The sequence below is a fragment of the Moschus berezovskii genome, chromosome 21 (assembly GCF_049115385.1).
Source record: "Moschus berezovskii isolate FMDL1 chromosome 21, NW_MosBer_1.0, whole genome shotgun sequence".
NCBI classification, from domain to species: Eukaryota; Metazoa; Chordata; class Mammalia; order Artiodactyla; family Moschidae; genus Moschus; species Moschus berezovskii.
The window spans coordinates 38,201,156-38,213,873 of record NC_142480.1 but is presented as its reverse complement, the minus strand read 5'-3'; the positions used below and the strand labels follow the sequence as shown (position 1 = coordinate 38,213,873).

At 36.2% G+C, this 12,718-nt stretch overlaps 1 protein-coding gene across 4 annotated transcripts in view; it reads right to left on the bottom strand.

Annotated features, from left to right (window-relative positions):
* SCAPER (S-phase cyclin A associated protein in the ER) overlaps positions 1–12,718 on the bottom strand; it is a 420,138-nt gene that overhangs the window by 232,950 nt on the left and 174,470 nt on the right. For all 4 annotated transcript variants that reach the window (XM_055418057.2, XM_055418061.2, XM_055418059.2 and 1 more), the window contains exon 21: positions 4,231–4,367. In XM_055418057.2, coding sequence (XP_055274032.1) covers positions 4,231–4,367 — 137 coding nt within the window. The remainder of the gene's footprint in view (positions 1–4,230; positions 4,368–12,718) is intronic.

Below are 12,718 nucleotides of genomic sequence, written 5' to 3'. Positions count from 1 at the left end.
GTAGAAGGTGCAACACAGTGCAATAGACAATAGAAAAAAATAAAAAGTATACTAAGTAGAAAAAAAACAAACAAAACTGATTTTATTCTGATATATCTATGTACATAAAGAAATCTTATAAATTTATAGAACTATTAGAGCTCATAAGTATATTTGGAAAGGTCCCCATATCTAGTGAATATACAAATAGTAATTCTGTCTATATGCTAACAACAAAAAATATTACAAATATAATTTTCAATAGCAACAAAAACTTAAAATTTTAGGGATAAATTTAATGAAGTATTTGTAAAGCATTTAAACTGAAAATTACAAAAAAACTACTAGAGAAATTAAATAAGCTCTAAACAAATGCAGATACCTATCTCATCATGAATTGGAAAATCCAAACTTATCAGGATATCCTTTCTTCCTAAGCTTATCTATAGACCAGTGCAATGCCAATCAAAATCCCAAGAGACTTTTTAATTTTAGATACTAAAAACTGATCTTAATATTTTTGTGAAAATGTAAGACATTGGAAAAACAAACTTCAAAAAGAAAACAAAGTTGAAGATTTCCATTGCTTTAAGACCTACTACAAAGCTACCGTAATCAAGACAGTGTGAAAAGGAACAAAATAATGGAAGAGAACAGACCTGAAGTAGATTCAAACTTCATGGGCTGATTTATATTTTTTATTAGGTGCCAAAATAGAAAAACAGGGTAGAATAGGAGAGTCCAGAAATAGACTCACTCACGTAGGGGAGATTTTTTTTTTTTTTTAACCAAAGCATTAAAACATTATAATGGGAATGGAAATCTTTTCAGTGAATAGTGTTGGAACAACTGGCTGGCTATACAGAAAAATAAACTTGGACCTATTCTTCATATCATACCCACTAATTTGTTTGAGCTGGATCATAAATCTAAATGCCAAAACTAAAATTACAAGGCTTCTAGAAAAAAAAAAACAAAGGTTTTTTAACCTTTCGTCAGACAAAAACCTCTTAGAACCCAGAAAGCACAAGACCTAAAGAGAACATATTGATAAAATAGACATCATCACGATTAAAAATACATTTGCTTATCAACAGCTATTGCCAACAAAATGTATAGGCAAGCTCCAGATTCAGAAAAAAATTCACATAACACATAATTGGCAAAAAACATGTAGCTAGAATGTATAAACAACTCAAAGATAAAATGACAAACAACTCAACTTTTAAAATGGGCAAAAACCTTCAACAGAAACATCATAAGGGAAGATATGCATGGTGAAAAATTACATAGAAAGATACTCAATACATATTATTAATCACTAAGGAAGTGCAAATTAGAATCACGAGATACAACTATGCTCACACTGGAATTAAGATTAAAATTTTAAAAATTAAAAATACCAAGTATTAACAAATGTTGAGCGACTGGGACTCCCCAGGTCGCAGAAGTGTAAAATAGTACCACCACTGTGAAAAAAAAGTGGAATTTCAGTTTTAAGTATTTATCCAAAAGAAAGGAGAATGTAAATACACCTGAAGACTTGATAGAAAGCTAATTCACAAATGCCAAAGAAGTGAAAATCCAAATGTCTATTAACAGATGAACAGATAAAAATTTATGGAATATGCACACAATGGTATGTTCAGCAATGAAAAAAAAACAAATTACACACATGTCAAAATACAGATATATCTCAAAAATGTTATACAGCTGACCCTTGAACAGCATGTCACTGAACTACATGGGTCTTCTTATACTTGGATTGCTTTCAGTAGTAAACACCACAGCATTACACGATCCCCAGCTGGCTAAACCCAGCCTCCATGGGTTTAACCAACAGAGGAACTGCAGATGTGGAGCACCAACTGTAAGTTACGTGTGGATTTTTGACTGAATGGAGACTCAGTGCTCCTAACACTCTCATCGTTCAAGGATCCACTGTACTTAGTAAGAGAAGTCAGCCACAAAGACTTCATTTGTATGTATTTCTAGAATAGGAAAAACTAACCTATGATGATAGAAAGCAGGTCAGTGGTTACCAAGAGCCAAGGGTAGCGAAAGACTGACTGGAAAGAGACACAAAGACACTGAAACAACGCAAAGGCTCTAGTGGATTATACGTGAGTATGCAGGTTTGACAAAACTCAACAACTGTACATCAGAGATCTCTACATTCACGTATGTAAACCACACTGCAATGGAAAAAGTCTACTGATATAGGTATGAAAGCATAAAAAGGATACGTGTATGCCAAAAAATGAGCAGCATCAGAATTATAGGATTGTCCCTATAATTTAAAGATTTCCTTTAAAAACCTAGCATTGCTATGTATATATCAGTGCCTGAAGGACAGCCTCACTGAAAAGGTTAACATTTGAGCAAAGACCTGAAGGAGGTAACAGTGCTAAGCTCTATGGATATATGTGGGAGAGCTGTCCAGAAAGAGGAAAACTGGAGTGTAAAAGCCCTGAGGCTTTGAGAAGAGAAGTGACATGATCTGACACATTAACAGGTTCACTTTGGCCAGCATGTTTAGAATAGACTGTGAGAAGCCAATGATGGAAACAAAGAGACAAGTCAGGGAAGTACTGTAATAACCCAGGTGAGATATGATGGAGGCTTGATTGAGGGGGAGGTAGTGATGCTAGAGAAAGACAGTCTCTGAACGTTCGTACTTTACAGCAAAGCTAACATGATTTGCAGTTAGGCTGGATGAGATGTGGGACAAAGAAAAAGGTTAAGGACAATTTCAAGGGTCTTGGCACACACAACTAGAATGGAGTTACCTGATTCCTAATACAGAGAAAACTAGAAGGGAGAGGCTTTGGAGGGGCAGATGCAGAGAAGAAAGCAGGAACTCATTTTGGACACACTAAATGTGAGTACAATTGAAGATATAAAACTAGTAGTCATCAACAGGTGGAGAATATTTAAAGACAAAACACCTGGTGAACTAACCAAAGGAATGTGTACATACAGGAAAAAGAGAAAGGTCCAAAGAATGGACTCAGTACCATTTGTGGAGGTCAGCAAGTTCAGCAAAAACTAGAAACGAAGGTCAGTAATACCCTAAAGTATATACTGTAAAACTATTCTTAGAAACTTCAAGGAACTACAAAAAATAAAAATAAAAAACCAACCAAAAAAGCCTTTTCTATTCTTTGCTTGAATGAGTACTCTCAAGTTTCCACTGATTATGTAAGATGAAATGGACATCTTCTAATTACAATCTGAAATTGGAAACTACAGAGAGATAATACCTGTTCACCATTATTCTAGACCTGTATTTCTATAATTCCGTAGGTCAAGCTTCTCTTTCTCTAACCATTTAGGAATGAAGGTGCAACAACATATTCAGACAACCTTTCTTCAAACAGCAAAGAATTCTTTTCTAAGGCGGAACTACACTTGTGTCCTGGAACAAGACTCATCAGTCATCAGACGATGCTTAGAGTTTGTGAGGTAATGATGTACTACACAGCTGTCTGATCCTTAGATGTCACTTTGGAGGCTGATGATAAACTACAGGTCTGACAACTCACTTTCCATTTCAAGATATTTCTTGAACTTTCTCTTGTTGTGACAGGCAACCAAATTGATTAAACCTAGTCATGGAATTTGACACTACAGCCAGCAGACTTCTATTTGTTGATTGCTATTGATTTTCTTTGATACTTCATTTAAAAATCAATAGTTGGAAAGAAAAATAGGCTTGGTTTACACATACTTAAACATACTATTGTATGCTGAAGGAGGCACAAGTTTGGCATGGCTTTGGCATCCAATTATAAGAAGAGCTCTTAACAGGTGAAAGCAAGGGCTTTAGATCGATATTCAGTTTTCTTTCTCAATCAAAGAAAGTGGCTATAAATTAGGCTCATCAGTATTATTTTCAAGGCTTTCTTGAAGCAAACAAGTTTAAACTTTTGGGGAGGGACAGAGAGCTTCCTTGGATTTACATTAAAAATGATAAACCTCTAAAACTTTTTCTTTGTTTTAAGCATATTTATAGTACCTGAGGGCTTCCCTGGTGGCTTGGCCAGTAAAAAATCCACCTGCAATGCAGGACACCTGGGTTTGTTCCCTAGATCAGGAAGATCCTCTAGAGAAGGAAATGGCTACCCACTCCAGTATTCTTGCCTGGAGAATTCCATGGACAGAGGAGTCTGGTGAGCTACAGTCCACGGGTCACAAATAGTCAGACAGGACTGAGCGACTAACAATTTCACTTTTTTCTTTTCATGGTACCTGAAGTTCATCCGCGCTTTTATCTTTTTGGCTTTCTTCTTATTTTTCTGCCGCTCTTCTCCATCTTTCGAAGGCTCTGGTGGAGCTGTACTTTCAACCACAATGTCAATAACGTATTTCTTTAAGGAAAGGTGCTCCTGCAAGATAAATAAATGAAATAATAATTAAAAACAACATAGCACTGCTACATACTACAGTGAATATAAAAGAATACACAGATGAAAGCAAAAGTAATCTCTATGAAATACCGGCTCCAAAAATTGCTTTGGTAAACCCTGAAGAAATCATTTTACTTGAGACTTTCATTGACCTGTCAAACTTTGCTGCACATCAACTGAGCTAAATGCTAAGGATACAGGGACATACTCAAGTGCCCTGCAACTCCACAATGCAGCAGGAGAGGTAAATTACCATACTCAAATCTATAAAACCCAGCTAGGTACTACAGGAGCTCAAAAGGGGAAACAAGATCACTTGGGGTGATGAAGAAAGATTTAAGAAGGAAGCACCATGTCTGTTATCCCTTGAAGGGTGGATTGAATTTAAACATATGGATATTGGGTATGTGTGTGTTTGTTTGGGCTGGTAGTTGTGAAACATGGCAGGAAAGAGAAAGGAGTAGGGCTTCCCAGAAAACAGGCAGAGGTGAGAAAGCAGAATGTGGCTAGTGGCAGCAGAAATTTGGTCTGGTCTCTGGAGTACACAGAGTTTGGCCCCACTTCCCTCCTTAGCCATCTTGGATTTTATGGCACCTCATTATTATTACTCTCCTGCATGTACACAACTCCCTTGTCCCTCTATTCTTCTTTCATACCTGCATGGAAAAATCTCAACCCTAAATCTAACTCTTTCTCTACTTTGTACTCATAACAGCAGATTAATATGGCTATAATTACAAACCATGGGGACAAGATCTCACTTTAACTTTATGACATTACACCTCAAATGGGCTCTAGAACTGCGAGGCAATCGAGCAACCTTAGTTAACTTTGTCTACATTCTCCCTCCTAGAAATTATTTTAGACCCTCTCCTTAAATTTCCAACATCATCAGAACTGTAGATCACTTCTTCCTCCCTGACACACTTTCTTCACTAGGTTTCTAGATATCACACTCTCCTCCTAACTCCAGCTGTACCTTCTAAGTCTCTTTTCCTGGATCGTTTTCCTCTTCTTGACTGATAAATATTAAACATCTCAGACTTATAACTTCCTTCTTCTCTATTCAAACTTGTTTATCAAGTGCAGTGACTTGAAACATAATTCACAGAGGCAATTCCCAAATTTTTATCTCTAATCCAGACTTCTCCCCTGAACTCTAATTCCTATATCAAACTATCTACTGAAAATCTCCACTTAAGTGGAGTATTTCCAACATAAGCATTTCCAAAATATAATACTCTACAACATAGCTCTTATGCTCCTAATATACATTAAAAATTTATCTTGGAGTGTTTAGTAACTGGTGCTACTATCTGCATAACTGCTCACATCTAATACATCAGTAAATCCTATCCGCTCTACTTTCAAATATACCCATATTAATCTCAATCCAATCACTTCTCCCTGCCACCATCACTTAATCTAAGGCCTCTGAGCTTTCATTTGCATTACGAAATAGCTTCTTAAATATTCTTCCAGCTTCATTGGTCTCAAAATCTTTTCTTTACAAAATCAGCAATTTTTAAAAATATAAATCACATCATATCATTCCTCTTATCAAAATCTTGCATTCTCATCACATTCAGGGTAAAATCCAAAGTCCTTATCACGGTCTACTAAGCCCCACATCATCAACCTCTCCGACCTCATCTTACTCTCTCCTTTGTTCACTCCACTGTGGATGGAGTGGGTATGTTAAAAAGCAGAACTGATCGGGTTTACTGGCAGACTGAGCAGTTGTGCAAAGTTACTGAACACTCTAACAGCAAATTTTATATACACAAGGAGCATAAGAGTTTTGTTGTAGAATGTTATTTTGGAAATGCTTCTGGTGGAAACACAAGTGGAGAGTCACAGGAGACAGTCTGATACAGGAGTGGAGTTCAGGGTGTAGTCGTTCTTCACATTCATCAGGAATGGTACTGCCTCAAGACTCTCATTTCCTTAGCCAAGAATATTCTTCTCCAGGTACTTGCATGGTCTCGGCTAAAATGAACATCCAACCTTACATAACGCTTTCTATTATTTGCCATCTTCTTATTTTGTTTTTCTTCATAGGACTTGTCTATCATCAGTGCCTGATATCAATATTCATTTGTAATCTCTTGCACTAGAATATAAGTTTCATGAGGGCACTGACTGTTTTGTTCAGTGATGGTTCAGTGTCTGGTACTGTGCCTGGCATACAGTAGGCACTCAGTAAGTATAGGTTAAATGAATGATGAAACGAAAGTAACAAGATTTAATACAATATCTGTGGTCAAATGAATGAAGGTGGTCAAAACATACAAACTTTCAGTTATAAGATTAAGTAAATCTTCAGATTGTAATGTACAACACAGTGACTATAGTGAACAATACTGTATTGTATATTTGAAAGTTGCTAAGAGAGTAGATCTTAAAAGTTCTCATTATAGGAAAAAAATTGTAACTCTGAGTGATCACAGACTGTAACTAAACTATGGTAATCATTTCACTATATACAGATATATATATATATATACATAAAATCAAACATTATGTTGTATACCTAAGACTAACACAAATGTTCTATGTCAATTATATCTTGATAAAATAAAAGGAAAAAAGTATTCTGAAGGCTTATTATACAATGTACACCAAGGTAAGTCCTTTACATATGATCATTGATTTAGTCATTTGAACTACACTAAAAGGTAGTTATTACTTTCATTTTAACTATTAGGAAAGAGACATAGAGTCAAATTACTTTCCTGAAGTTACAAAGTCAAGATCATGATGATTAGCAGTTTTGTAGATAGTAGTGATACAGCCTAATTTAAATCCAGACAATATGATTATGGAGTCTATATTTTTGGCTAGTACTTTAGGGATATGGTTAGAAAATGAGATGGGCCATAGAGTTGTGCTTATTATGAAACTTCTATGCTTAGTGAGGTCAGAGGGAAAAAGCCAAATCTTGTACATTTTCTCTTATATATGGAATCCCCAAAATAAAGCAAACAAATGGATATAATAAAACAGAAACAGACTTAGAGAGAACAAACATGGTTATCACTGGTGAGAGGCATAAGAGAGGAACAAGATAATGGAAGAGGATCAACAGGTACAAACTACTAATTATTAAATAAACAACATCAAGGATGCAATGTACAAGACAGGGTATATAATTAGTGTTTTACAGTAACTTTAAATGGAATATAATCTATAGAAATACTGAATCACGGTGTTGAACAAATGAAACTAATATAACACTGTAAATCAACCATATTTCAACAAAAAACAGAAACTTTTCAAATCATAAACTTACCAAAACAGTAAAACAAAATCACCCCAACCAAAGGCGGAAAATATTCTCAAAGTGGGAGTAATTATTTTCATTGATAAATTGGGCCTGTTGTATGCAACATCTTTATACTTTGGCACTAAACAAAGGCAATTACTTAGGTGATAAGTATATATAATATACATATACATGCAATTTGAAAAAATAACCTAGGTCTCAAGTCAAATGAAAGCAATCACATAAGTAAATAAAGAAAACTCCCTTAACATATATCCTAAGGATACATAACACAAAGCAAGTCATGTAAAACCACCATCCAAGTTATCATTTATTAGATACTTGCTGTGATCAGCAAAGGGCTAAAGTCTTCACAACCTCATAGAAAGGTAGGAAAATGTTTGTTTTACAGATGTTTGTTGGAGAAGACTCTTGAGAGTCCCTTGTACTGCAAGGAGATCCAACCAGTCCATTCTAAAGGAGATCAATCCTGGGTGTTCATTGGAAGGACTGATGCTAAAGCTGAAACCGCAATACTTTGGCTACCTCATGCGACAAGTTGACTCACTGGAAAAGACTCTGATGCTGGGAAAGGTTGGGGGCGGGAGGAGAAGGGGACGACCGAGAATGAGATGGCTGGATGGCATCACCGACTCTGTGGACATGAGTTTGAGTGAACTCCTGGAGTTGGTGATGGACAGGGAGGCCTGGCGTGCTATGATGCATGGGGTCACGGAGAGTCGGACAGGACTGAACGACTGAACTGAACTGAACAAAGGATCAAAATGTTTCAATATTATGTTCATGATCATAAAACTCAAGTTCAAAAGGGCTTCCCAGGTGGCGCTGGGAACTCGCCTGCCAATGCAGGAGACACAAGAGGTGTGGGTTTTATCTCTAGGTTGGGAGGACCCCTTGGAGGAGGGCATGGCAACACACTCCAGTATTCTTGCCTGAAGAATCCTACAGACAGGGGAGCCTGGCAGGTTGCAGCTCATAGCGTCGCAGAGTCAGACGTGACTGAAACAACTTAGCATGCACACATGCAAGACCAAGCTTTTTTCCTACTCCACATTCCCTCCCTCTAACACTGCTCAAGTGGGCTAAGTCTCTGACATCTAATTTCTATCACCGCACTAAGGAAAAAGAGTATTTTAAATGACATTTTTAATTTTGTGAAATGCTTAATTACACTATTTTCAGTTGCATACAACTATTTACATATCTAATAGAATCCATTAACGGTCTAAAATGTAGACATTACATAGAAAAATTTGGACTCCATCCAGAACTAACAAAAACTGCATCTTTTAAAAGATATTACAATCACACACACAGCATGCATCATGCACTCTCATTAACTTTTTAAAACAATCTCAAAACTAAAACCAAATGAGAATATATTTCTATTTCAGTTTGACTTAATTTTTTCTTAATACAAATCAACACATGTTAATTATAAAAAATAAACAGAGTGAAGTAAGTCAGAAAGAGAAATGGTAATAAAGTATATTAACGCATATATATGGAATTTAGAAAGATAGTAACGATGACCCTGTATGCGAGACAGCAAAAGAGACACAGATGTAAAGAACAGCCTTTTGGACTCTGTGGGAGAAGGTAAGGGTGGGATGATTTGAGAGAACAGCATTGAAATATGCATATTATCACATGTAAAACAGATGACCAGTGCAAGTTCGATGCATGAAGCGGGGTGCTCAAAGCCAGTACTTGGGGACAACCCAGAGGGATGGGGTAGGGAGGGAGGTGGGAGGGGGGTTCAGGATGGGGGGGACATAGGTACACCCATGGCTGATTCATATGGATGTATGGCAAAAACCACCACAATACTGTAAAGTAATCAGCCTCCAATTAAAATTAATTAATTAATTTAAAATAACACAACTCATGTTAATTATAAAAAATATAAATAAAATTAAGAAATAAAAACCTCCTATAATTTAAACACCTAAAAATAATTAAGTAATCATCTAGACATTTTTCTTCACATACATTTTTATTAAAATGTACATACCTTTTATAATATTTTACAATCCGGTTTTTAAATTTAATATTGCAAATATATTCATTCCATGAAATAATGTTCTACAACATAATCTACTGATTATTCACAGTATACCTAACTTTAATAAATGCTTTTTTGTTAAACATTTGAATTTTTATTTTCAATATGATAAATACTAGGGAAACAAATATAGCTAAACTTTTAGGGACTTCCTTGGTGGTCCAGTGCTTAAGAATCCACCTTGCAGTGGAGGGGACATGGTTGTGATCCCTGGCTGGGAAAAGATCCCACATGCCGCAGGGCAACTATGCCCGCACACAGCAGCTGGAGAGCCCACATACCACAACCACTGAGCACCCACATGCCGCGCAACTAAGATCTGATGCGGCCAAACAAATAAGCATTAAAACAATTTAAATTACTCCTTTATGATGAAAGCACAGAACTGAAATTTTTGGGCTACAGATTACACACATTTTTAAAGCTTTTCATATGTATTCCAAAACAACCAAAATGAGAATAAGTCCCCACAAGTGGTTTGCCAGTACCTAGTATTTCTGTTTGGTTTGGTTTGGTTTTGTAAATTGGTCAATTTGTTAGCTGAAAAACTTATATTAGTATGCTTAACCATTTGTTTGTATTTTGTCTTATGTGACTTAAAATATGTCTCTTTTCTAATTTTCAGGGTTTCATAGATCTGCTTCTAGTGGGTTGCGTTATGTTTTCACTCTCTGTAAGAAAGAGACTGCCTTTTGATGATGCACTGTTGGATGTGACACAGGATAATTAATTGTTATTTTTCCATTAAAACCATGAAGACGATACAGGAAAGTTTTGAGATGGTTTCTGAAGAGGGAGAACATGCACAGAGGTTTTCAACACTGAGAAGTGCTTTAGAAAATTATAATACATTTCTATTTGTGAAGTATTAGCCGTTAAAGCACTTAATGAGGATTCTGAGAAGATGAAGGCAGTGGTAATAAAGTTATGGATTCTCTCTGAATCACCATATAAAACAGAAAGAGCAACGGGACAGCAAAATCAAAACCCACAGAAAATATTTACAACAAGTGACAAGGTATCCCTACAGCCTCCAAGCAGGAGTGGGTGAGGACAGACTACCAACAGATCAGCAGGTTTTCAGGGTCTCTGAAGCAGACATCAGAGGAAAACAGAGTGAATCACGAACCTGAGAACAGAACTCTAAAAAGGAAATCATTTTTCACTGCAGAGTTCAACAGGCCAATCAGAGAACAGCATCTAAAACTGAGAGGTTTGACCACTGAAATGGCAGGTGAGTAAAAGGTGCCTACGTTAAGAAAGTCAGAACGGTCTGTGACGGCTAAGCCCAGTCGTCGATCTTTGTGATCCCGTGCACTGTAGGCCAGCAGGCTCTTCTGTCCATGGGGATTCTCCAGGCAAGAATACTGGAGTGGGCTGCCATGCCCTCCGCCTGGGGATCTTCCCAAGCCGGGGATCGAACCAGCATCTCTTATGTCTCCCACTGGCAGGTAGGTTCTTCACCACCAGTGCCACCTGGGAAGCCCAGGTTAAGCCCTATGACCTCTCAAAACTGAGCCACAAAGAAACTGCTAAAGAAAGAATTTAATTAAGCAAACGAGGAATAACAGAAACAAAGGCAGGAAATGCCTGATACAAACAGAACAGGTAAACGGAACCAGGAAATTTTAGAAAGCAAGTCACTGTATTTTTTATGAAAACAACAGGAGGAGCTCTAAGAAGTTAGAATAGGTGCCCTGAATCACAACTCATTATAAAGGTCTCATAAAACAAATTCCACATAAAAATAAGCAATACTAAGGTATCGAGATCAAAAGACAAAATTATTAAAAGAAAAGCAAATAAGTAGGATAGCAACACTACAAACAATGAAAACACCCCCCCAAAATAACATACACAGAAAAGATGAATATGTAACTTCCTATTTCAAAATAAGCTAAAACAAATATAGAAAATGTTCTAACACAGACCGCTATCTCAAAGACTCAGAATTGAGGTTACAAAACTCAGTGAAGATGGCAAAAGAAAATAAATCATTTAAGAAATGAAGATAAAATAGAAGACAAAAGAGTGAGTAAACACAACAAATAATTCCTCAGACAACTAAAAGACAAAAGAGAGAAAATACTTAAAACAAAAGAAATAAAAATGATTTGAGAGTAAGTGGAGATAGAAAAGACAGGCAAAGATACAGCAAACAGGAGCACTTGAAAAAGAAAACCAAAACAAGGGAACAAATCAAATGTTAAAAACTATAACTCAAGAAAACTTTCCTAAAAAAGAATATAACTGAATGTTGAAAGAGTACACCACATATCTGAAAATACTGACCCAGAGTGGCTAATATCAAAACATATAATATTATAATTTCTAAAATTAAATCTATAAAAAAAATTAGATTATCATCAGGCCTTTTGACAGCAATATTTCATGTGCAGTATAGTAGTCTCCTCTTATCCTTGGTTTCACTTTCTGTGGTTTTAATTACCTGTGGTCAACCATGGACTAAAAATATTAAACGGAAAATTCCAGAAATAAACTCATAAGTTTTAAATTGGGTACTGTTCTGGGAAGTGTGATGAAAACGTACACTACCCCACTACATGGCCTGTACGTAAATCTTCCCCTTCCAGTGTTTCCACACTGTATATGGTACCCACCCATTAGTCACATAGTACCCATCAAAGTTATCACATAGACTGTAGAATGTATTCAAGTAATCCTATTTTATTTAAAAATGACTTCTAAGCATAAGAATAATGACACTGGCAATTTCAATATTCTCTAACTTGTCTAATTTATGAATTAAACTTTATCATGGGTATTTATGCATAGGAAAAAGACAATACAGCTGACCTCTGAAAAATATGGGAGTCAGGGATGCTGATCCCCACAGTCAAAAATCCACACATAATTTTACAGCTGGCCTTTCATGCTCACAGATGCAACCAGCCACAATCATGTGGCACTGTATTTACTGAAAATAATCCATGTGTAAATGGACTCACAAAATTAAAA